Source organism: Schistocerca serialis, chromosome 4 (assembly GCF_023864345.2).
Source record: "Schistocerca serialis cubense isolate TAMUIC-IGC-003099 chromosome 4, iqSchSeri2.2, whole genome shotgun sequence".
Lineage (NCBI taxonomy): Eukaryota > Metazoa > Arthropoda > Insecta > Orthoptera > Acrididae > Schistocerca > Schistocerca serialis.
In genome coordinates this window covers 53,439,960-53,467,629 of record NC_064641.1, presented here as the reverse complement: position 1 = coordinate 53,467,629, position 27,670 = coordinate 53,439,960, and the positions used below count along the sequence as shown (strand labels likewise).

Here is a 27,670-nt window from a genome sequence, read left to right as displayed (position 1 = left end):
CTTCATTATGAAGAGTGGATGCTGTCTCTTGTGCTAGATTTCAATGGGAATGATTGCATGTACTATTATATAATAACGAGTGTTGTTGTAGATACCATTAAAGAAGTTTAACTAAATGTAAAAGTTACATCAACACGTGGACAAGATTTAAATGACAACTGAAGTAAAGAGAGAGGGAATGTGTGTACAGATTCTTGGAGAATATAATTATTTTATCAAGGCACATTATTGGTCAGTCTTTCAATTATTTAGTTTCAGTGATGTACCTGTATATTATTGTTGGCAGTAGGGATAGGTGCAGGAGGGATGCGTAGTATGAACCCGAACCACAGTCATTTCACTGCTTAGGGGATTTATTATTTCACCGAATTTCAATTCCTATACAATGCGACAACTACAGTCCACCTTCCACTTATAGGACTACACTCTCACATGTTTGGGACTCAATGAGCTGCCTATAAACGTGTGAATTTATGGAACCAATTTTAAAACTATATCCTGGAGGATCTCCTCATTATGGGTCAACTGAATGAAAAGGACACCTAATCTAAGAGGATCGTAAAAGTTACACCATGAAATGGCATGGTTAAAATGTTCATGGGAACAAAGTGGTCTAATGACTTATCAGTACTGCAAGCCATAACCCAGACTTCAGTTCCCAGTTGCACTAAATTGTGCACCTGTCTGTCAAGATTGTTATCAAGCAAATAATGTTGACGTGCATGTACACATAGTTTGGGTGATCATTTGTGAGTCACTATGTGACCCACCAGTCAGTCGACTTCCCATTTTGGGGAACATCGTCCCACCACCTAACCAAAGGAATACAACTATTATAAGAATATACCAGAGAGCCAAAATCAATTCAGGCTACTTTACCACACAGGCCTTAGGAACTATCTTCATGTTCAGTTTATCCAGAGTCAGAAGAAATAATTAACAATAGCTTTGGCTTGAAGTACGAATTTTAGAAAACCAAGAGTGAGATCAGCTTAAGACACCATGAAATTGTTAAAGATGCAATGGTTAGATTAGCAAGTTTCTAGATGCCATGGAAATAATGTGATAATTAAGTGAATTTACACCAGTGCAATCTAGACCAAGGGACTCGGTGTTACTGTAATTGAAAAGTAGAGCCTCAGTCATCACAGAGAGGTGTCGCTAAAGAACAGTATCAGGTGGTCTATGCACTGCATATCGAGCTGAGAGCACTGCATATCAGTTTCTTTACAATGATATTTGATGGTGCTGTTCTACCAAAATATCTACTTCATCATTTTGTGTTATGTTTTTCACATAAGAAACAGTTTTATTCTTTGCAAAACTTTTCTTTTTAATGCTTGGAGAATGTGATGTATAAAATCCACGTGTAAACAGTGTCAACAATGAACGATGCACAAGATTCTTCTACATAAAACTGTTCCACAAAACATTCTATTGGTGAACCAAGGTCAACCTCCTATAATGCCAATCAATTTATTTTAATAAATATCACATGAACTACTTTGACTAATGAAGCAGATTTAATTACTCTCTGTTTCTACATTACTAACTGAAGTCCTGTTCCTGTCAGATTGCATTCAGAAAATCCTTGATCAAACTGGTCAAATGAAGAATTCGGTACTGAGAGTTGGCGTTGACCCATGAAATAATGATGTGCCAGAAGTCATTTATGAACGATGAATTTGAGAGGTAGCCTATGAGAAGAGAGTTTCATAGCAAGTGGCTTGCTTGAAGTATCACTGTTAAATTTTGATGTCAGAAAAGTTGCTGAGAGTTTTATTTGTGAAAGACTGATGTCCAAGCTGAAACGTCACATATACCACCATCAAATTTAACAGTCACAGCCATATGTTTACACATGAGACTGTTGACATACTGTGCACCATTATTTTTCTGCATAAGTAGTGTACTATCGCTGCCTAAGCATTTGTGCACAAATCAAGAGCGTGCATCATGTTTACCAGCAATACTTCCAGAAAAATCAGCACGATATTAAATGTGTATTTCATCCACCACCTAAAACCTTGACACTGTTAGACTCAGTGAAGGATAGACTAGGCATTCAAAAACTAGGGGTATGCCAAATCTCCTGCCAGCGTGGCAAAGCATACGTACGGAAACCTGTTTTCACGGTAGAAGGTACGTGCCGTGAACACACGTGCCATCCTGAATTACTCCAGATCACCAAATCAGCAGCAGCCAATCATAGAATAAAAACTGGCCATACTACAGATCATGACAAAACTAAAATACTTAGGCAATCTTGTGTGATTAGAGACAGCACTGGAACTACAGTCCAAAATGGTCTAACCAATGAAGAGAGTGGCCTACAACAGAGTCAGGCATGAAACCCACAAGAAGCCTAGTAAAAGAAAAGCTTTCTTGTACAGTGAAATCCGTATCCAACAGCAGTAGTCAACTGAAATATCGTGGAGTAATTACAATGTGACCAGCCAGACACTCTAGAATATTACATACTCATCTTTGTAGTTTGTGCCCATAAGACAACTGCTGTTAGTGGGAAAGTAGGTGAAATACGTATTTTATTTGTCTGTGTACTTTTTAAGTTGTTTGTTTGGTTAACTGAGTGGTGTTTTGTTATGGAACGCATTTGGCATTAACCCTAGGATGCATGGTGCCGAAAACACACATGAATGCATATGCAGGGCCTCCAAGGCCAGCCCTAATCTAAAATTTTCCTCTTTTCATATAATCATTCTTTGGAGTTAAATTTATTTCTGTCAAATTTATTGTCATATTGAAAGATTCCTAAGATACAGTAACAGGATCTGGTGGGCCTGATTAACATTTTATTAATTTTTGAAAAAACTCTAAGAGTGAATTTTTATTAGTTACATCCATTTACATACAACATATACAAATAATTTTATTAATTAATTTATAAGTTGCAGTTTACATTTTATAACATTTATTACAAACAATTTATTCAATTAAAACATACTCATTATTCACAATATTTTGTATGTAGGCAATATTTTAACAAAAAGTTATTATTCATTATTCACATAAAATTGCATTTTTTTTAGTTTTCAACATGTGACAAACAAGAAGCACAAAGAACGCCACTATGTTCCTTACAAATGTTGGTTTTACACTTAATGCATGTCATAGCACTTTTCCTGTGTTTATTATATGGACAATAATTGCATCATCTTCTTTTTCCTGAAACAGGTAGTTGGTTCGGCAATATGACATCTTTTTGAACACCACATCTTTGCATGGCATCAACGATTTTCTTTGGAAGATTAGGGATCTGAATACGAAGTTCCATTACTGGACTTACCATTTCCTCTGCTAAATCTCTTTAGGTACAAACACCTTTTATCACTTCTTCCACTATGGTATTTCAGATGTTGGGCGGAAAATAAAATTTCACAGTTCATTGCTGCGACGTCCATCATATTCATCCATAATGCAAATGGCCATCTACTTGTTTGTCTCTTGCAAGAGTAATAACGAATTTTCTGGTCCATTTTATCTACTCCACCCTTCGTAGAGTTATAGAACTTTATTATATCTGGTTTCTTTTTTGCATGAGTTTCATCAATGTTTCTGTCATGATGCACTGTGCTAATGAGAACTACAGACTTTTTCTTTTTGGGAACATAGCTCATTGTAATGTCACCTCTAAATGCAAACAAAGAGGAATGAATCACTCTTGAGGCAGATGGTTTCATCCCATTAGGAATTTCTGGTCTATTTTGTTTGATTGTTCCCACCACTGTAATTTGCTTCTGAAGCATCTCTTCTGCCAGCTGCACACTAGTAAAGACGTTGTCAACAGTAATATTTTTTTATGATCTTTCAATGCTTTTAGCAAGATCTTTCACCAAATTCAATTGAATAGGTTCATGGGGCTTCCTTCCCGTGTAAACAATTCCACCTAAAGCATATGCAGCTGTAGCATCACATAACCAAAATATTTTTATGCCATACTTGACTGGGTGAAGCTTCATCTTCCACGGAATGGGACTAGCTGGTCAGCTGTGAGCGAATCATTGAGAATCATTCTACTTCTACACTTGTCAAGAAATAGTTCCCATACATAGCGAACAACTGCAAGTTTGTCATCTGCACATCGAGCTTCACGGGTACGCCTGTCATCAAATTTAATCATTCTCCTTATATCTTCGAATCTATTTATTGACATGGTGGCCTTATATGTAGGATTTGCCTTTTCATCCAAGAACAATTCTCTAATAGGGACATTCCAACTCTTCTCAACACCAGAAAGCAGTAAAAAACCAAGACAACTCTCCTTTTCAGCAAGCGAAACGTTTTTCCACATTTTACCACGTAAAGCAGCCACTCTTCTACCTTCAATATTTGTGCAGTTGATGATTTCCTCTAGTATTTCCTTGGAGACGAAATAGTCCCAAGCATCCTTAGGTTTACAGGTTTTCAAGCCACGGGCTGGACCAGGTGCCTTCTTTACGATATTATGGACAGGCATACGAAAAGTTGCAGGAGGATCTAATTTCCAAATCGTTCCATTCCAACTAATGTATGTGTGGTCTTCTATACCTTTTTGTTGTTGTTCTTATTTTCAGACTGATGAAGTAATTATCGGAAGGACTGTCATCTGCCTCAATATTCACATCTGCAGGTTCATTGGCTGATTCTTCACTACTTGCATCTTCAAAAATATTTCCTTCCTCGGAAGAATCATCATCTTCAAACCACTGAGTCACAACACTTTCAAAATTATCTGCATTTGCACGTACTGACTCTTTTGCTTTGCGTGTCGAAGCCATAGCAAAAGGCGTGTCTCTCAAACAGCAGCTTGTGCAGCACTAAACGAGTCATACTCGTAACAATATGGGCCTTGCAGCAACAAACAAACTACAGTAACAATGAGGCTGACAAGAGCAGCACAGGATAACAATACTATGCAATAATAAAACATTTGATAGCAAAAAGGTTAATAATACACTGACATCGCCAATATATGAAAGTAGTGTGTATTATTTTTTAGTTATACTATTACTACTACAGCTACTCCTGCTGATGGCACTCCTGTTGCTAGAAATACCATTACAGTTATTGTTGAATTAATAACTGCTCCCTTAATATTGAAGACAATATAGGCTAAAGAACATTTATAACTGTGTGAGGGCTTCTGAAGCCCTGCTTATGCATTCACGGTGAATGGGTACACGTATTGAATTATACAAAAAACTTAAAAAGGTATCTCGTTCAGACTTGATAGGAGGAATGTCACAGTGTTAGTGAAAGAGTACTGGAAAGCAGTTTGAAATCAAACAAAAAATTAAACAATTTTTTTTAAAAAATGAAGACATACAAGGGCCTCCGAGGCCCTGTATATGCATCCTAGGATTAAGTAACTGTGCTATTACCGGTTGCCAGCCCAGGGCCTCATCTTGCAAGTGAGAGGAAGGAAGAGCAGCAAGAGTATAACCCTCATTAAAAAAACAATGTTGTGAGAGGAAGCAAGAGCAGCAAGAGTATTAACCTTATTAAAAAACAATGTTCATTTAACTTCAGAAAATAGCACCCTCTCATAGGGTGCATTGTCAGGGTTGTGGTGAAGACCTCAATGGCACCTGCAGCCGAGAAGATGGATTTTGGTACATTGTCACTAGCGGAAGAGGCAAACCCATAGCATCTGCACTTTCGAGGAGCTACAAAGGTGCCCAACTCCATGTTGGGAGTGGCCTAATTTAAACAGTAGAAGGCAACGGAAAACCACCACTGTTAATTTCCTAAGACAATCTATTGGTTTCACTCAATCTCACATTACATTCAAGAGTAAGACCATTAGTCGGTGATGAAGCAAGCTGGGATAGTTTTAATTCTTCTCTTGTTTTGTCATCTGCCTCCTCATTTTATTTATTTATTTTTTTTTTTTTTTTCACTTTGAACTAATTACCATAACATACGCGAGTATTATCTGCATTTTCATAAAATAGAAAGGTTGGCCCTCAGTTTTAAAGAATATAACACTAGATCTAATTTTGTGTTTAGTTTTATGAATGTAACTGATTTTCTAATTTATTTTGACAATTGCTATTTAGTATCTTTTGTTATAGGGTGAAATCAGTAATTGTTTGTAATTCTAAATTTTATTGTTGACTTATAAACAAATAAATTCTATAATAATTATAAACATTTGGAAGACCAAACCCTAGCATTCTTTAAGCATTTATTTGGCTGTATTCGAAAACATGTTAGCAAAGCCAGACCTTAATTAATTCCAAAGTAATTAATTCTTGTCAAAAGTATTGTTTTCGTAACTATATTTGTTAATTTCATGATTTATACAAATCATTCGGCTTAACCCATGTCGTAGAAGAAACTGTTAAAAAGACAGAATGTTTTCAATATAGTCAGTTAATTTAATGAGTTAAGTTTTAATTGTAATTTGTGTAAATTAAACTTTGAATAATGTGTAGTTTCAGCACCTATAATTGTGATGATATATATGAGGGCCTGATTTTTAGTCACGAGACGGTCCAAGGCCGAGTTTCAGATGAGTAACCTGTGCTGGTTAGAACAACAATATTTCAACTTAACAGTGTAGTAAGTGTTAAACAATTAGGCGATGCGTAAAAAAAAAAAAAAAAAAGAAAAAAAAAATGACAGTATCTGCTCCATATGTGCCTGATTATTGTTCAAGAACTGTGAACTTTGTGGTTAGGTTTTTCCTGCTTGTAGATGTTCAACAAGAAACTATTGTAGCAGTATACGGAGGTTCACTTGCTAACAATTAATGAGGCTTATGGAAAGTTAACCAATAGTGCACTGGCCATATAAATGTGTATATGGGGGGGTTGTGAAAAGTGAAAGTGAAAGTAAAAGACAGTGAACTGCATCTGCGCATCTGTTGGCTACATTATTTACAGTAGTCCATGTCCAAATTACAACCCCATTTTTCAGTCAGTACGTCAAACCAAGGACAACAAACGAAGAAATAAAAGCACGTGGAACTGCTACAAACTGGATCAGTCAGATCTCCGGATCAGGGTTGAGAGGAGCCTCAGAAGGGACAGATCAGTCAAATTAATCATCCTTGGGAATCGGTAAAAGAATAGCAACCTAGAATGTGCAAAGCCTCTTGCAGGCAGGAAAGCTTGCTATTGTGGAGAGAGACATGGCTCTTCATGACCTAGATGTACCTGAAATTAGCAAGTCACACTGGAGAGGATGTGGCCACTTCATGACTCAAGCAATGAATACTGCATATTTTCTCTGTAAGTGAGGGTGCGTTTCTGCAGTGATTTCTAAAAGCCTCTGTAATGCTGTCATGATTTATGAGCCTGTTTGTGATAGAACGATCACCATTAAATTTGAAACTTCTCCTTGCAATGTCAACATCATTCAGGTTTATGCTCCCACTGCAGATTCATTTGACATAAAAACCTGTGAATTTTATGGCTGCTGGAACATACCATCAGAAAGATACCTAAAAAGGAAATATTAGGCATCTAGGATTATTTTAATATGAAGATTAGTGAGACTATAAATGATGAACACACAAGACCTGTTGTTGGACTTTATACGGCTTGGGCATGGCAAGTAGTTATTAGAATTTTGTGTGAATAACAACCTATCTATCTGTAATACCCTTTTCCAACAAGATCCATGATCTCACAACCCATGGATTTCAATTTGGTGAGGCAATGTTGGCATACTTCGGTCCTGGATTACAAGACCTATCCTGGTGCAACCTGTGGTACTATTACAGATAAAAATAACCTCAAAGAGCTTAGAGAATGAAGACCCAGATACCAGAGAGTTACAGAGAAAGGAATAGCCCCACAAACATGGGAGCAAGTTACAAACAACTCTAATACGGATCAAAAGGAGGACCACACTGAAGAAATACTGTCATACAAACTAGTCAACATGAAGAAGCAGCACACCTGCCATACTGATAATACACAGTATCTCACCACTATTTGTGATGGAATAAATCAGCACTGAAAGCTAAATCAAACGCATGAACTCTTCAAGAAAATAAACAAAATCGCTCAAGACGTTAAATCATGCATGTGGGTGATAAAACAAACAAATTGCAACATTATTAGTGACATGAAAGTAACAATAGTTGTTGGAAATAACACCACGAAACTCTGTATTGCAAAGGAAATAACATGAAGAAGAAATCATTTGCCTGGCATCAGGAACAGAACCTGATATTTTATTCAGTGAAATAAAGAATGACATCATGCACCTGAAAAACAAAGCCCCAGGTATAGCCAGCATTTCCAGAGAAACTCTGACTGTGCATGCTCTACATTTAATATGTGATACTGCAGGAAAAACTGGTTGGTTGGTTGGGTTAAAAGATGGGGGGGGGGCGACCAAACTACGAGGTCCTCAGTCCCTTGTTCCTAATAAAACAATGCCACAAGTGTATAACACAAAACAGAAAGAAAGGAAAAACCACAAGAACAAAGTAAAGGCAATGAACCCAAAAAGGGACACAAGAGAACAAGAAAATGCCAGAGACACTAGAGACAGAAGAGAGTAAAACAAGAAAGCAGATTACAGTGGATGGCTGACCATGGGAATAAAAAGGAGAAGCCAGCCACACTGCAACACATTAAAACTTCCATCCTAAATCCACTAGGGTGGAGGACACAGAGAGACAGAGGACATGTGCTAAAAGCTACATAGAAGTATAAAACTCACTCTCAAGGATAAAACGTAAAACTAAAGCTGCTGCTGAGGCATCGTCGCCCAACACCGAAGGTAGGGAGCTGGGAAAGTTAAAAGTCCACTGAAAGAGTGGCTAAAAGTGGGCAGTCCAGCAAGACGTGGACAACTGTCATTTGGGAGTCACAGCGACACAGAGGCGACGGAATAGGTGACCATGTGTTAGCCATGTATGGCCAATGCAGAGCCCGACAGAGGGCAACTGATTCCCTGCGAGAGGACCGCATGGAAGACTTCCACACATTCATTATCTCCTTAATGATACACAGCTTGTTGTGCGTACTGTTTTGCCATTCCGCCTCCCAAAGCCGAAAACCCTGCAGCGTAAGACAGAACAGCTTCGGAGATGCCCATCTCTAGAAGCATTTTCCACGTCGCCTGTTTGGCCAGCCTGTCAGCAAGTTCATTGCCTGGGATTCCAACGTGTCCAGGGATCCACACAAACACCACTGAACGACGGGACCGTTCCAGGGCATAAATGGATTCTTGGATGGACACTACCAGATGATGGCGAGGGTAGCACTGGTCAATAGCTTGTAGGCTGTTCAAGGAGTCAGTACACAGCAGAAATGACTTGCCAGGGCATGAGCGAATGTGCTCAAGAGCACGAGATATGGTCGCCGCTCTGCAGTGAAAACACTGCAGCCATCTGGCAAGGAGTACTGTTCAATATGTCCTCCATGAACATATGCAAAGCCTACGTGAGCATCAGCCATCGAGCCGTCATTGTAAACCATTTCGGAGATCCGTAACACATCAAGAATCGAGAGGAAGTGACAGCAGAGAGCTGCAGGGTTAACGGAGTCCTTAGGGCCACGTGAAAGGTCCAGATGAAGCTGTGGCCACAAGTAGAGGCAGCAAAGGGAAGGACTCCAGTTCGGAGAGAAGGGACAGCAGGCAAACCACAATCATTAGCCCTGACCTGGGCCGCCGATGCGGGAGATAGACTGCTGCGGGCGGGAGGAGGAGATGGTAATTCGGATGCTCAGAACTACGAATATGTGCAACGTAACTGGCGAGCAGTTGTGCACGTCTGACATGCAATGGAGGGACCCCAGCCTCCATCAGTACACTGGTCACCGCACTCATCCTAAAAGCTCCTGTCGCTAGTCTAACCCCGCAGTGGGGCACAGGGTCGAGTAAATGCAATGCTGAAGGTGCTGCTGAACCATAAACCACACTCCCATAGTCATTTCGGGATTGGACAAGGGATCTGTAGAGCCGCAGTAGCGTAGAGCAATCTGCACCCCAATTGGTGTTGCTCAGGCAATGAAGGGCATTGAGGTGCTGCCAATACTTCTGCTTAAGCTGACCAATATGAGGAAACCAAGTCAACTGAGTGTCGAAAACCAGTCCTAAGAATCCATATGTCTCCACTACACTGAGTGGATCGTCATAAAGGTACAGTTCTGGGTCCGGATGAATGGTACAACGCCGGCAGAAGTGCAAAACACATGACTTTGCAGCTGAAAACTGTAAGCTGTGGGCTAGAACACATGATTGCAGCTTTTGGATGGCTCCATGTAGGTGATGCTCAGCAACACCAGTACTGGAGCACCAGTACGAAATGCAGAAGTCGTCTGCATACAGAGAAGGTCAGACGGAGGGCCCAACAGCTGCTGCTAGACCGTTAATGGCCACTAAAAATAGAGACACTTCATACAGAGCCCTGTGGGATTCCAGTCTCCTGGATATGGATGCAACTATGGTAGGCACCAACTTGGACACAAAAAGTACGGATCAACAGGAAATTTTGGAAATAAAAATCAGGAGCAGGCCCCGGAGACCCCACTCATACAATGTAGCAAGGATATGACGTCACCAGGTCTTGTCGTATGCTTTAAAAAGCACTCCGTCTTCAGGCCACGAGTGGCTTACCGGGACCATCCGACTGCTGTGACATCCTCTGTGGAGGATGCGGACAGGAGGGGCGTGGGGTCAGCACACCGCTCTCCCAGTCATAGGATGGTATTCTTGACTGAAGCCGCTAGCTACTATTCGGTCAAGTAGCTCCTCAATTGGCATCACGAGGCTGAGTGCACCCCGAAAATTGGCTACAGCACATGCCGACCTGGATGGTCACCCATCCAAGTGCCGACCACGCCCGACAGCGCTTAACTTCGGTGATCTCACGGGAACCAGTGTATCCACTACAGCAAGGCCGTTGCCGTTGTATGCTTTACGTAAGTCAAAAGAGACAGCTGTTCAGATGGCAGACTCGAGGGACATAACATTATCAGTGATAGAGCGACCCTGGCAGAAGCCGGCCTGACATGGAGCCAGTAGGTAATGTGACTCCAGGACCCAACCCAATAGCCGACATACCATACGTTCCAGAGGCCTTTTAAAGAATGTTGGTGAGGCTGATGGACCAATAGCTACCCACATCAAGAGGGTTTTTACTGTGTTTGAGCACCAGAATGATGGTGCTCTCCCGCCATTGCAATGGAAAGACGTCATCACACCAGATCCGGTTGAAGACCATGAGGAGAAGTCGCTTGTAGTCAGATGAGAGATGTTAATCATCTGGCTGCGGATCTGATCAGGCCCAGGAGCTGTGTTGGGGCAATATGCAAGGGCACTGAGGAGCTCCCACTCTGTAAATGGGGCGTTATATAGGATTCACTGTGGCGTGTAGAGAATGACAGGACTTTCCCTTCCAGCTGCCGTTTGAGAGTGAGAAAGGCTGGGGGCTAATTCTCCGATGCAGAGGCTCGAGCAAAGTGCTCGGCAATCGTGTTTGCGTCGGTAGATAACACACCATTTATGGTAACACCGGGAACACCTGTTGGGGTCTGGTACCCAAAAAGACATTTGATCTTTGCCCAGACTTGGCACCCAATGGTCGAGAGGTATCTCTCCAAACACTCCTGCTTCTGTGTTGTTTGATAAGTTGGCGAATGTGGGCACTGAGCTGTTTAAAGGCTATGAGGTGCTCAAGGGAAGTATGCCTCTGTAGAGCTTGCCGAAGCTCCTCATTGATTCAGCAACTTCCGGCAACCACCAAGGGACTGCCTTCTGCCTCGGGCACCCTAAAGAGCGAGGGATCGCATTTTCTGCCGCAGAAACAATAATTGTAGTCACCTGCTCAACTATCACATCAATGTTACCATTTGGAGGAGATTCAACAGTGACAGCTGAGGTGAAAGTTTCCGTGTCCAGTTTGTTTAAAGCCCATCTGGGCAGGCATCCATGGCACAGATGCTGAGGAAGTGACAGGAAGATAGGTCACTACCACACAGGTCGTCATGAGCTCTTCAGTGGACAGATGGGAGAAGTCCTGGGCTGCAAAATGATAAATCAATGGCCGAGTAACTACCATGAACCACACTGAAATTTGTGGCAGCCCCAGTATTTAAGAGGCAGAGGTCAAACTGAGACAGTAAAGTTTCGACATCTCTGTCTCAGCCAGTAAGCATAGTGCCACCTGCATAAGGGGTTATAGGTGTTAAAATCACCCAAATGTAGGAAAGGTTTAGGGAGTTGATAAATCAGTGCAGCTAATAATACATTCAGGGGTACTGCACCATCTGGAGGAAGATACACATTGCAGACAGTTATTTCCTGTGTCGTTCTTATTCTGACAGCCACGGCTTCAAGAGGGGTTTGAAGGGGCAGAGGTTCACTACAGACTGAGTTTAGGACGTAAACGCAAACTCCACTTGACACTCGATTATAGTTGCTACAGTTCCTGTAATATCCCTTATAGCTGCGAAGGGCAGAGGTCCGCAATGCCGGGAACCAGGTTTCCTAGAGGACAATGTAGATAGCAGGTGTAAAGCTCAACAGCTACCATAGCTCAGCCATGCAGTGGAAAAAACCGCCGCAATTCCACTGGAGGATGACATCATCGTGAGACTGGGTAGGCATGGAACTTTCAATGAGGTAGTTTACGCCTCAGAGTCACCTGCTGCCACTGACTTATTGCCCGAGCAGTCTATAACCTTTGTGTCTGAGGGTCTGGCGAGAACTAGGTCCACAGTGGACACCAAAATCTCCACCCCATCCTCAGACAAAGAGCTTGTAGGTAGCTGTGGTGCGGCTGCCATTGAAATTTCCTTGATCTTAGGTGTTTTCTTTTTGGATCTCTCTCGCTGCCCCTTGGGTTTCCCTGGCTGGGAGGACTTCAATGGCTCAGTCTCCGCGACTGAGGATGTGCATGAAGCCCTACAACTGGCTGCTTCTGGGCTTTTCAGCCAGTGGCAGGTGTCATCTCTCCCACTAGCAGAAACCTGGGAAGGGAGTGACCCAAGGGACCCCTTCCTAGCAAGTGAAGCCAAAGAAGACTTATGCTTCTCAGTCTTAGAAATGGGGATGGACGTCCGCGTTGAATGGGGGGGGGGGGGGTTGTTCCTGAAGTAGGAGGTGCAGGAGCAACAGGAAGGGAAATGTCCCCCACCATCAAGGGGGCAGGTGTAGTCTTCCAGCTCCGAGAGGTGACTGGGGTTGGCGGAGCTGATGGTGCCAGAACTGTTGTAGTGGCGGCTTAAGACGATGTCATATGCACAGGATACAGGTGTTCAAATTTTCTCTTAGCCTCAGTGTAGGCCAGTCGATCCAGGGTCTTTTACTCCATGATTTTCCTTTCTTTCTGGAAAATCTGGCAGTCTGGCGAGCAAGGTGAATGGTGCTCCCCGCAGTTGACACAAATGGGAGGCGGGGCACATGGACTATTGGGATGTGATGGGCATCCGCAATAAAGACAAGCCGAACTTCCATCACTTAAAGCACCGCATCGGGGGAGGGATATAGTGCTTTACATCACAGCGGTAGACCACCACCTTGACCTTCTCGGGCAATGTATAACCCTCGAAGGCCAAGATGACGGCACAGGTGGCAACCTGATAATCCCTCGGACCCCGGTGGACACACCAGACGAAATATACACCTTATCGCTCTAAATTGGTGCACAGCTCATCAGCAGACTGCAAAAGAAGGTCCCTGTGAAATATGATGCCCTGGACCATGGTTAGAGAAACATCCCCCAGCCTGTCACAAGCGAGTAACACTTGTGACTGGGCAGAGGTTGCTGTTTTGATCAAGACTGATCCAGATCTCATTTTGGACAAGCCCTCCACCTCCCCAAACTTGTCCTCTAAATGCTGAACAAAAAATTGAGGCTCCATCATCATGAAAGATTCCCATCAGCTCTCGAACATACAAGGTACCAGAGCAAATAAGATCTGCTACCATCCTCAGCCTGACTTTCCTCCCATGATGTGGCCAGGGAGGGAAACGATTTGGGGTCATACTTATGTGCGTTGAATTGAGCTCGTGAACGCTTAAAGACTGCTGGTGTTACACCACCAGCACGAGATGATAGACTTCATAACATGTCATCCGCCCTGATGTCACCCACTCCGACCAGAAGTCCTCCCGAAGGCACCAACCAGCTGCAGCAAAGGCCACCTAGCAGGATGGCCATTGCTGGGAGTCCCGATGCCCCAGGATGATGGACATCTACTCCATGGCATACATGGGGAGTTAACAGCACAGGCATCAGCAGAGTCATCCCTGTGTGGTCGGGCACTACAACCAACAGGGTACATGGTGGACCCACCACAACAGACTGGCTATCATGCTGGATATCAGGTGCAAATAAGTCCATGGTCACTGTCGATGCAGAAAGCGACACGGCATACTATATGGTGGAAAACGCACCAATGTAGGTGTCCTTGCCCAAGCGATGAGAATGGGCGGGACTGCATGGCGATGACAAGAAAATGGGCTAAAGATTTCAATGCACGATGGACACAATGCACCATGTAAGGCACCCTTCCCCAATTGGCTCGCGCTTCGGGAAAATTTTGAAGAATGGAAATCAAATCCTACGGGGGACCATCACAAAGGCCAAAACGTGTGAAACTCCTTTTAGTCGCCTCTTACAACAGGCCGGAATACCTCGGGCCTATTCTTACTCCTGGACCCACAGGGGGATGACTGGGCAGAGGATGCTGTTTTTATCAAGACTGACCCAGAGTGCATTTTGGACAAGCCCTCCACCTCCCCAAACTTGTCCTCCAAATGCCCCACAAAAAACCAAGGCTTCATGGACATGAAAGATTCCCCATCAACTCTCATACCAGGGTGAATAAACATCACTGTCATCCTTGGCCTGGCGTTCCTCCCATGGTGTGGCCAGGGAGGGGAATGATTTGGGGTCATATTTCTTCGCATTGAAGTTAGACTTCGGCCGCTTAGAGACTGCTGGCAGCGGACCACCAGCAAGAGATGATGTACTACACTTCACTTCATGGCGTGTCATCCGCCCTCATGCCACCCACTCCAACCAGGGGGCCTCCCCACGGGTACCACCCAGCCTCAACAAGGGCCATCTGGCAGGATGGCCATTGCCGGGAATCCCGATGCCTCAGGGAAAGGGACATCTACTCCACAGTATACATGGGGAGTTAACAGTCCAGGCATCAGCTGAGCGATCCCGGTTGTCAGGGGGCTGCAACCACCAGGGTACATGGCAGCCCCACTTGATACTGTGCTGACCTATTCTAACCCCCGGGCCCGCAGGGGGAGGGAAAAACTGGTTAATGGCCTAAAGACAGGACTACATTTGTTCTAATTCCTCTTCACAAGAAAGGATCAGTCAGGGACTGCAACTATTAGACTATAGCATTAACACTGCATGCTACGACATCGTCCTGTATACCATAAACCAATGCCTATTCCAGCAATCTGCAGAAAATTTGTGACAGGTAAAGATACTAGAGAGGCAATCATGAATTTAACAGTCTAGGCGAAGATAGATTGCTACTTAACATAAGGAAAACATGTTAAGTTGTAAACACGTACAATTAAAAGACACTTAGATAAAGCTTTTGGTCACAGCCTTAATCAGCAAAAGAGAAACACACACCATTCATACACACAAGCAAGCAAACCTACTGCACACGTGACGACCAACTCTAGGATCTTGGGCCGGAGTGTAACTATCAAGTGGGATGCAAGCAGCAATTTTAAAGGGGGCGGGGAAGGAATAGTAGTGTACCGTTGGTGGTTTGTGGGTTTAATATAGACAGAGGTGCAGATGGAGCCATCAGAGTAGAAGTCAACCTCTAAGAAGGTGGTGCACTGGGTTGCCGAGGGTCACAAATCGGATGGGAGATAATGTGTTGAGGCTGTGAAGGAACAAAGATATGATCCCTTGGCCCTGAGTCCAGTTCATGAAGATACTTGCATTTCAACTGCTCATCCCTTTCACACCAAAAAATCCCTCCCACGCAGCCTGGCCACCCGGGGACACGTATCTGCAGTGACAAGAACTCCCTTGCTCAGTATGGTGAGGGTCTCACCGAGGCCTTCACAAGGAGGCACTACTCCCAACCTAATCCGCACAGATCTCCCGTGTCATTCCTGTGTTCCTGTACAGCTGCGAGATCTGTAACACAAAAACTAATGAAGAGTCAAACTGATGCCTCCATATGTATCATTGGCAGAAGCTGTTACATGTGCCAATGGCAGAAAGTACATCCAGTGTTTCCACTACAAAAGAGTTTAGCATCATCACAAGTAGTTTATTTTCATGTTTCAGTCAAATATACTTACAATTCTTTGGGCACATATCGAGAAGAGGATGAGAATGTAGAAAAGACTGCCTTGCAAGGCAAAATCGAAGACAGAAGACCAAAAGGAAGAGCAACAAATACGTGGCAGGATTAAGCTACGATTACAGGCCTATCTCTTCACATTACATTAAGAAGAGCCGATGATCACTGTAAATGGAGAAGTCTAGTCAACGATTTGATTACATAAGAAATGAATGGAGAAATGAGATCATAACACGCAGCAGGGAGTAAACTGACTTACGATGATGATAAAATGCGTTTATCTTGTTTTAGGTTTTTATTAGGCCTACGACTGTATTGATGTGTGCTTGGTTAGTTTCATGTCCCAGCAGCTATTTTAGTGTGATGTGGACTTCATTTCAGCTGTATTCGTTAACTGAAATTTCTGATACCAGATATACTATCAAAGTGTGATACATGTTTTGCTTATGAATCTTGTTTATTCATGACTTGTGGCTCTTGTGCAGTTAATTTTAGCTATGTTGACAGAGTGGACACACCTATACTTGGCTCACATGGCTACTGGCTTGTGTCATTTCAATGTTGATGCGTACGTGGAAATCATTTTAGCTATAAAGCACAAGTCAATTTATCAATACAGCATTTTTCTATTATTACCCATTTCTGGATGCTGTTGTTTCAGTGTTTATGGATATTGTGGAGTTTGCTTAGTTATATAGGAGAAGTGAAAATATCATTACCAGCATTTGAGTCTTTATTTTTTTGCCAATATCAGTGTTTCTTCTTCAGTGTGCACTGTAGAGTTCAAATTAGCTATCAGGTTAATGGAAGATAACGATACCATCCAGAGAATTTATGTAACTGCAAGGTTAATGGATTTTTTAAATTTTGGATATTTGAGGGATAAGGAGAGTTGTTTGTCCCAACCCGAAACCTACAAAATCCGAAAGGTGTACCACTGATTACGTAGCCTATTGGCTTTTATACCAATTTATTTTATATACAGTTCTTATATCCATATTACTGTTTTGTATCTGTTGTGGTTGTAAGAAAGATGTCATGGGCATATTGGATTTAGATGAGATATTTGTGTCTGCCATTTTGATGAAGTCAGAGGTCAAATCTGTTGGTCAGTATCAAATGTTTCAGTATTTCTGAATAAACCACTTCACCAGATATTGCATGCCACCTGCCACTTCCACTTAATTGTGTTTCAATCAACGTCTCCAAATTCCATTCATTCTACTGCCTCCGCCATTAACCAAACTTTCCTAATATGGTTTTGCTTACACAAATACACAGGTCTTCAACAAAACTTTTCCAATTATGGTATGTGACCACATCACCTAGTTTTAGAGATCAATGTTGTGGCCACTGTTACATGTGGCTTTCATCAGTGTGTGTTTTGTTAACATTCCACGTCCCTGAAGATTCTATCTTTTGATAGGAGAAATGGGATACAATGAATGGACGCACAGGTTTAAAACAGCAACTAAAAAGGAAAACACGATAAAAGATCGACAGGCATAGGATTTTTAAAAAAAAAAAAAAAAAAAACAGCATAATTAAATGTCCTTAGACAGGTTGGTCAATTTGATAAAACGAAGAACGCGAGCAGCTGCTCCTGGGTCATCTGCTAAAATGGCATCGAGAGTACATGGCAGGCCAAGATCAAGACGCAGTGTAGTAAAATCCGGACAGGACGTTAAAATGTGGCGGACCGTCAGCAAGTGCCCACATGGGCAGAACGGCACCGGCGCAGCCGTCAGCAGATGGCGATGGCTGAACCGGCAGTGTCCAATTCGTAACCGGGCCAAAACTACCTCCTCCCGCCGAGAGGGGCGTGAGTAGGACGTCCAAGCCGCAGGAAGAGGTTTCAAGGCCCGAAGCTTGTTGTCCGTAAGTGCAGCCCAATCGGCATGCCACAGCGATAAAATGCGCCGACAAATGACCCTGCAACAATCTGATGAAGGGACACAACAAAAAGCTGTCCGAGGCTGGAGGACCGCAGCCTTGTCCGTGGCATCTGCAGCTTCGTTCCCAGGGATACCGACATGGCCAGGAACCCACATAAAACTAACCGGAGAACCGTCGTCCACCAGCTGCTGAAGAGAGCGTTGGATCCAGTGCACGAAAGGGTGAACTGGATACGGATCACTGAGGCTCTGGATGGCGCTCAGGGAATCAGAGCAGATGACATAAGCAGAATGTCGGTGGCGGCAGATGTAAAGAACAGCCTGGTAGAGGGCAAAGAGCTCAGCTGTGAAGACCGAACAATGGCCATGGAGCCGGTATTTGAAACTTTGTGCCCCGACAATAAAAGAACAACCGACCCCGTCATTGGTCTTAGAGCCATCTGTATAAATGAAGGTCATATTAATGAACTTCGAACGAAGTTCGACAAAACAGGAGCGGTATACCGAACCGGGGGTAACCTCCTTTGGGAGCGAGCTGAAGTCAAGGTGAACGCGAACCTGAGCCTGGAGCCAAGGTGGCGTGTGGCTCTTGCCCACTCGAAAGGTTGCAGGGAGTGAAAAATTAAGGTGTTGAAGGAGGTGACGAAAGCGACCTCCAGGGGGTAGCAGGGCAGAGACATACAACCTGTATTGACGATCGAGGGAGTCGTCAAAAAAGGAACGATAAGATGGGTGGTCGGGCATTGACAGTAGCCGACAGGCATACCGACAAAGCAGTATATCGCGCCGGTAGGGCAGTGGCAATTCACCGGCTTCAGCATGAAGACTCTCGACGGGACTAGTATAAAATGCTCCGATCGCAAGACGTAAACCCTGATGTTGTATGGAGTTGAGGCGGCGTAAGATGGACGGCCGTGCAGAGGAGTATACGAAGCTCCCATAATCCAGCTTTGAGCGGACGATCGACCGATATAGGCAAAGTAGGACGGTTCGATCCACTCCCCACGACATACCACTGAGAACACGGAGCACATTTAGTGAACGAGTACAACGGGCAGCCAAATAAGACACATGTGGAGACCAGCTAAGTTTCCTGTCAAATGTAAGACCTAAAAATTTTGTTGCCTCCACGAATGGGAGAGCAACGGGACCGAGTCGTAAGAACGGTGGGAGAAACTCTTTGTAGCGCCAGAAGTTAATACAGACCGTCTTCTCGGCAGAAAAACGGAAGCCATTGGCGACACTCCAGGAGTAAAGATGGTCAAGAGAAACGCTGAAGACAGCGCTCCAGGAAACAAGTACGCTCCGCACTGCAATAGATGGTAAAATCGTCCACGAAAAGGGAGCCTGATACATCAGCTGGGAGGCAATCCATTATTGGATTGATCGCTATGGCGAAGAGAGCGACGCTCAAAACTGAGCCCTGTGGCACCCCATTTTCCTGGCGAAAGGTGTCCGACAGGACAGAACCCACACGTACCCTGAACTGTCGATCCATTAAAAAGGAACGAATAAAAAGTGGGAGGCGACCGCGAAGGCCCCATGTATGCATGGTGCGGAGAATGCCCGCCCTCCAACAGGTGTCTTAAGCCTTCTCCAAATCAAAGAACACAGCCGCGGTCGGGCACTTCCGCAAGAAGTTATTCATAATGAAGGTCGACAAGGTAACCAGATGGTCAACAGCAGAGCGGCGCCTACGAAATCCACATTGTACATTGGTAAGTAGGCGTCAAGATTTGAGCAGCCAAACCAAACGAGAGTTAACCATTCGCTCCATCACCTTACAGACGCAGCTGGTAAGCGAGATGGGTCGATAACTGGAAGGCAAGTGCTTGTCCTTCCCTGGCTTAGGAATCGGTACAACAATAGACTCGCGCCAGCATGCGGGAACATGTCCCTTAATCCAGATGCGATTATAAGTACGAAGAAGGAAACCTTTACCCGCAGGAGAAAGGTTCTTCAGCATCTGAATACGAATACAATCAGGCCCTGGAGCGGAGGACCGTGACCGGGCAAGTGCATTTTCGAGTTCCTGCATGGTGAAAGGGGCAATTATAACTTTCACAATTCAAGGAGCTGAAGTTAGGTGGCCTAGCCTCCTCTGCCTGTTTTCGGGTGAGGAAGGCAGGGTGGTAATGAGCGGAGCTCGAAACCTTTGCGAAAAAGCGGCCGAAGGCATTGGAGACATCCTCAGGGGCCACAAGGACGTCATTCGCGAGCGTCAAGCCAGAAACTGGTGAATGGACCTTAGTGCCAGACAGCCGGCGCAGGCTACCCCAGACAACAGAAGAAGGAGTAAAACTGTTGAAGCTGCTTGTGAAAGCAGCCCAGCTGGCTTCCTTGCTTTCTTTAATAATACGACGGCACTGCGAACATAATCGTTTATAAGTGATACAATTCGCCACTGTAGGGTGGCGTTTAAAGGTGCGTAAAGCATGTCGACGAGCATGTAAAGCATCTCTACATGCTGCGGTCCACCAGGGGACCGCTACGCGACATGGAGAAGAAGTAGTGTGAGGGATGGAATATTCAGCAGCAGTGAGAATGACTTCCGTGAGGTGTGCGACCTGTCGATCGCAGCTTGTGAAGGTTTGATCCTGAAAGGTCGCCCTGGAAGAGAAGAGCCCCCAGTCTGCTTTGGAGATGTTCCAACTAGCTGAGCATGGAGAGGGGGTATGATGCAGGAGATGGATAACACACGGGAAGTGGTCGCTCGAATATGTATCAGAAAGGGCATACCACTCAAAACGGCGTGCAAGTTGGGTAGTACATATAGAGAGGTCTAAATCGGAATAGGTGTGAGATGTGTCCGAAAGAAAAGTAGGGGCGCCAGTATTGAGGCAGACAAGATTGAGCTGGTTGAAAAGGTCTGCTAACAGGGAGCCCCTCGGGCAGGATGCTGGAGAGCCCCAAAGGGGACGGTGGGCATTGAAGTCTCCAGTTAACAAAAATGGTGCAGGTAGCTGAGCAATAATTTGCATGATGTCTGCCCTGGTAACGGCAGACGACGATGGAGTGTAAACGGTACAAATGGAAAATGTAAAAGTGGGGAGAGTAATTCGGACGGCAACTGCCTGCAGGCCGGTGTGCAATGTGATGGGATCGTAGTAAATATCATCCCGGACCAGCAACATAACCCCTCCATGAGCCGGAATACCTACCACAAGGGGTAGGTCAAAACGCACAGAGGTGTAGTGTGCCAAGGCAATGTGATCGCATGGGCGTAGCTTCGTTTCCTGGAGGGCTACGACGAGCCGACGGTGCAAGCGGAGCAGCAACTTCAAGTCCTCTCGGTTGGAGCGAATGCTGCTAATATTCCAGTGAATAAGTGCCATCGTGAGAAGAAAAGGAAGATGAAAGAAGGGGTCACCTCGAAGGCCGCTGAGGGCCTGGCTTCGAGCAAGTACTGCCGCCGCTATCAGTAGGCGGACAGTCATCATCCATTGGTTCTATAGGTTCATCGGCCATCTCGTTAAGATGGCCGGGAGGAGGAGCTTCCTCCGCCGGTGGACGGCCAGATGTTCGTCTACCAGCGGTGCGGCCAGGCAAAACGGATGACGGCCTGGGGCGGCAACCGCTGGGTGGCGCAGGAGAAGAAATGCGCCATGGCGGAGAAGGAGAACTGTGCTTCCTATGAGCCTTCTTGGAAGGTCTTTTAGTGGAAGTACTGGTCGACGGCTGGGAGTTCGAGGTACGTAGGAAGTCTGCACGGGATGGTTCCTTCTTGAAGGCCCGTGCATCTGACTTCTGGGTCTTCGTCTTGGCAGAAGCTGATGAAGGTGCTTGTGTTGGAGGGGTGACGGGAGGAAGAGGAGACGTCGACCGCGCGATCTTAGCACTGGCCGAACGGACGACCGTGGTGCTGAAGGTCAGATCGCATGTCTGCGTCGCCACCTCCCTGGTAGTCCGAGGAGAGGCGAGGACAGTACTGTATTTTCCCGCTGGGAGCAGCGTGGGCTTCCTACTAGCAAATAGCTTGCGAGCAGCCGAGGTGGACACTTTCTCTTTGACCCGAATTTCTTGGATGCAGCATTCTTCCTTGTAGATGGGACAGTCGCAGGAGGACGCTGCATGGTCACCCTGACAGTTCACACAACGAGGAGACGGAGGTGGACAGTCACCCTCATGGGCATCCCTGCCACAAGTGACACATTTAGCCGCATTGGAACAAGACTGGCGAGTGTGATTAAAATGCTGACACTGGTAGCAGCGCGTAGGTGTCGGGACATAAGGGTGAACAGAAATAACCTCGTAGCCCGCTTTGATACGCGACGGCAGCTGAACACTATCAAAGGTCAAGAAAAGTGTCCAGGTCGGTACAAGGTCATTGTTGACCTTTTTCATGACCCTATGGACAGCCGTAACGCCCTGCTCAGCGAGGAAAGACTGAATCTCCTCATCAGTCAATCCGTCGAGTGATCGAGTATATACCACACCACGAGACGAATTCAAAGTGCGGTGAGCCTCCACCCGGAGAGGGAACGTGTGCAGGAGTGTGGCCCGAAGCAGTTTTTGTGCCTGAAAGGCGCTCTCAGTTTCTAGTAACAAGGTACTATTACGCAACCTGGTACACGACTTGACAGATCCGGCTATGGCACCTACGCCCTTCTGGATAACGAAAGGGTTGACAGAGGAAAAATCCTTGCCATCCTCAGATCGAGAAACTACGAGGAACTGTGGGGCAGGAGGTAGTACTTTTGTCACTGGTGGCTGGTCAAGTTTCCGTTTATGGGCAGAAGTCGAGAGAGAAGAAGAAGAGAAATCCATTGCGGAGGAATCCCCCATGGTTGCCAGCGTCTCTGATGGCGCGCTCCTTCCTTGTGGGGACCCTCTCAGAGGGCACTCCTGCCTTAGGTGAATGTTTACACCTCAGGTCACACCTCCTGAGTAACAGACGGAGGGACCAATCGGCATGGTCAGAAGGTATCAGCTCAGGCAATCACCCCTCCCTGGACCTGGCCTTTACCTGGGGGTACGTGCGTGCCTTACTTGTCTACCCAGGGCGGGGAATTACGCGTTACCCCATCACTGGCTACGCGTGCGAACATGTGGGTCGGCCTTCAAGCGCGCACAGGGAGGAAGTAAGAAGAAGAAAAAGAAAAGAGAGAGAGGGAGAGAGAGGACAGACTGTCTCAAACGCTGAGGCGGAGACCAGAGAAGGCAAGGAGAAGAAGGCAATGAGAAGGCAAGGAGAAGAAGACAAGGGAAAGAGTAAGGAAGACAGTGAGATGGAGAAGAGCAAAGAAAGGAACCAACCAAAGGAAGGAAGAAACGAGAAGAAGTGAAAAACCAAAATGACCGCAAATAGAGGTCGTGGAACCGTCCGTCTCCGGACGCAGGTGCTAACTACCCCCCTTGAGGGGGAGGGACTCCTTTTAGTCGCCTCTTATGACAGGCAGGAATACCTCAGGCCTATTCTAATCCCCAGACCCGCAAGGGGGGGGGGGGGGGGGGAACATCACTCTAAAGACCAACAAGATCAAATATATCGAAAAGATTTACTCACGATAATGTATTTGCAAGGCTACACCAGCATAAATCATTTTTACCATTTATCTGTTGAGATATGCCAAGATGCTTTCCAAAAAAATATTAGGATTTTACAATGTTAGGGCGATTAACTTCTTGTTTAATACTATCTGTAATACATGTAGCTCTCCTTCCTGACATAAGTTACTTAAAAATTCAGGTTTCATTGGTAACTACTACTCAATTTATTTACTGTTTTTAATATGGGAAATACGGAAGCGTCCGATCCCGCCCGTCTGCTTTGACCCATGACGTCACAAATACGGCGGAAACAAAAACAAACACACACACTTTCCACAAGAAGCCTAACGACACTAACGGGACAAGCGCGGGAAATGGGGTCTTTTGGGTGGGGGGGCAAACTAAATATAAACAAATTTAGACGCCTTGCGTAGCTACAACGTGTAAGTGAAGACAGCCATGCATGAATACCCACCCACCTCCCCAGGGGTCATAACCCCAGCAACCCATAGAAGATAAAGATGCTTCAGTAGCTGATTAGTGTTTTTTGTCTTTTTTAAAAAAAAAATCTCACGGGATAGAACGAACAGATCAGAAAGATAAATATAATAAACTAAAACCGAAATTGGAGGAAGCAGATAATTAAAATAAGTAATAAGTGTTTTTAAATTTTAAAAAATCTCACGAGATAGAACGAACAGATCAGAAAAGTAAATAAAATAAGATAAAACAGAACTGGAGACAGCCACACTCAAACCAAACTCCGCAATGTCATGACGTCACACACGACAACATCCTTACGTCACGGGTCAAACCCGACGCGTGGGATCTGACGCTTCTGTCGACCCTTAATATGTCGATCTTTTGTTTTAGTGGAGGGTAGGATTCAAAATGGGCTACTATAGCACTACATCAGCAATACCAATCATTTCCCTATATTTCTCTTTGAGTGTATTTCTAATGATCTAACTCTAAATTTTCCTTAAGCACTGATCCCTTGGTTATGGTCATTTTTCTTTCACGAACTAACCCACATAGATTGGAATGTTTCGTTGTTGGTAAAAAGTTGTTTTTTCTGGGGGGGGGGGGGGATACCATCAAGTACTCTCTCTTTTACTTCCGTAGCAGGGACGTTGGTTGGATGAAAAGCAAGTTATACTGTGGTCTGTTACAAATGACATTCAAACAATGCTAAGAACAATGCAATACTAAAGAACTGCTTTAGACATTTTCCACTAGTGCTCTCTATCATCACTATACATGCTGAATACTGTGACAAAAATTTGTTGTCAAACGATTTTAATTTAACAAAACAAATGAGCAGTAGTCAATGAATGGTATGTTATACTCCTGCTACGATAAGCAATGAAATGGACATGTCCATGTTGTCAATACAATAGCTTTGTTTACTAACACTGACAGTGGGTGACTACTATTTATCACAGGGACAAGCTGTACATGCCTGAATAGACAGGTGGAAACTGAATTGCTACTTCTTCATATTGAAAGCATTCCTTGGGAGAACTTGTGAGTTCTATATCGTATAAGTATTAGAATGGACTTTGTGATAAATGTGGATATGTAAAGAAGCTGATTAGAATGGGAGTATCTTCTAGGGGGCCCAGAGACATTAGCGTAATGATACCTGAAAGACCGGTCATTTCGCCTCTTGGTCATCATTGATCTAGAATATTTAATTCAGAAGAAACTGCCACAAATTAAATCCTCGTCATTCTGTCTGGCTACGACTTCTACGGTATTTCCTGAAAGAAAAGGTTCTTAATGTCCGTGACATTAACACTGACAATATCGAGCAAATTCCACTTCATCCATTTACTACTCACGAGAAACTTTCTATGTTATCGGCCTAGAGTCAACAAAGGCTTTATTTCAGATTTTCCTGTTAACACTGTACAGTTACATTAAACCATGTGCGTTGGTATATTTAACCGCAACATAAAATAAAAATTTCATTTCGCCAAGCGTTAACAACAGCACACAGATCACATTGCTTAAAACAACCAGTATTAACTGACAGTACCTGCAATCCTGGTGCACCTGGATCGACACCTGAATCAAATATTGCTATCGTAATTCCTCGCCCGTCATATTCCGGGAATTTATTTAAAAAAGACTGCACACCTGTTTCTTTCTTCGGTAATAGTCCCCATACAGGAAATTCACAGTCTACTTGATCGCTCATAATCCGCACAAATTATATTAACCTACAAATCTACCTGAACCCACACAAAAAGCCCCAACACTCCACGCAAAGACCCTCGTAAAATAGTATATCAATTGCCAAACATTGAACTCGAATCGTGATCTATGGATTCAAGCAGCTAATCGATATATACGCTGAATTTTTAAGTATGCACAAAAATATACGCACAAATAACATGTAGAGAGAAGATAGCGAGTGGACTGAAAATCATTGGAAACCAGCGTGCGAGAATGTTCTCAGTCAACTATTTCCTCGGTCTAGTATTCTTATCTCTGCGGGTACACTGAACTCTGGAATTTATAATACTCAACAGTGATTCAGAGACTTCATTACTGAATTGATTAAAGTATATAGGAGTACTACATGTTTGTGGAAAATTATGATCAAGGAATACTACCATCGAGAAAAAGACCGATTCACACCAGACCTTCATGTCACGCCAACTTCAGGATGTATTCACACTGTATGTAATGTCAGTTCGCTTAACCCAGTACCGAACGGTCAAAGCGACGATGTGAGTTATCATTTGTGATGCAGAAAGTCAAAGTATTGATTCGGAACTTAGGATCTTCCAACAATAAAATCGATTAATTGTCAACCCAAACTTCATAACGGACATTCTTTACCAGTTGCGTGTGGTAAACTGCTGATGCGCAAAACCAAGTTTCAAAAATTGGCTGTTGGCTTCTGTCTTGCGTTGTTCAGCCGATGTTTGTGTGATGACTTTTCTGACGTTTCACCACCACCAGTGACTGGCGTGATTGCTGATGTTGGACTGGAGTCGAGCCAACGGCCACAGATTGTATGTACCTGGCACACCAAAGTTCAAGGCCTTTTTCGTGGTCGTTACCACTGTAGTCCTTCCGTTGCTACCTTTAACAGTCGTCAGCTACAGCACAGGAACCCAGGATCCATTCACCTTAAGGCTTCTTCTTTCTTCTTAAAGCTATTCTCATGTTGAAGTATTTCCATACCTTCCCTGAACAAGTGGTTATGATACCTCTTCTCTACAGCCAGAACTTCCATCTCAGCGAATTTTTTTTAGTGTGTAGCCCATTTCACCTAGTTCATACCGCTTGTGATCAGTGTAGGCTGATCGTCCAATTATTTCAATGTAGTCTTTACTGCATGTACAATGAATGCGGTATGTTCCGACGTTACAAGTGGGTCCCTTTTCTCATTTGCTGATGTGAGACACCCTTCGATCTCCTTCGTCGATTTATAAATAGTCTTTATGCCGTGTTTGCACAATATGATGCCGACTCTGTCTGTCACACCGGGAATGTACTGCAGAAAGGCCGTACCCAACATTTCTTTTCCCAGAATGTCACTTCGCTGAGTGATTCTGTGATATTTGTTGTGAAAAAAACCGGAAAAAAATGACAGTGAACGGCTGTTACATGTGGCAAGGGAAGGACTGGAGCAGTAATGACTACCAAACAGGGCATGAACTTTGGCGTGACAGAAACATACAATCGGCGGCTGCAGGCTGAACTCCTGTCCACCACCACCAGCAATGGAGAGTGAAGCTTTGACAAACCCAACCACTCATGTTAGAGAAAGTCATAAAATACCTCAAACAAACCTCTGCTGCAGAATCGGAGATAGAAGCCAACACAGAATTTGCCTAAAAGTGGCCACGAAACCCCTAACAGTTAAAATTCCAAAATGTAGCCATTTATTTGATAGCGACAATATGTACAGCCATGCTCAAAAGTATTCGAACGACCTGAATTGCATTTTTCCCGATTCGCATGCAACCCGCATAACGCAGCTGTCTAGCAGGTCCTCTAATT

At 44.3% G+C, this 27,670-nt stretch overlaps 1 protein-coding gene across 1 annotated transcript in view; it reads right to left on the bottom strand.

The window, feature by feature from the left end:
- Nucleotides 1-25,916, bottom strand: part of LOC126473230 (tripeptidyl-peptidase 2) — a 289,445-nt gene extending 263,529 nt beyond the window's left edge. Inside the window, exon 1 of the mRNA XM_050100144.1 lies at nt 25,692-25,916. Within this exon, the coding sequence (XP_049956101.1) occupies nt 25,692-25,853 (162 nt within the window). The 5' untranslated portion in view covers nt 25,854-25,916. The remainder of the gene's footprint in view (nt 1-25,691) is intronic.
- Nucleotides 25,917-27,670: the final 1,754 nt, after the last annotated feature.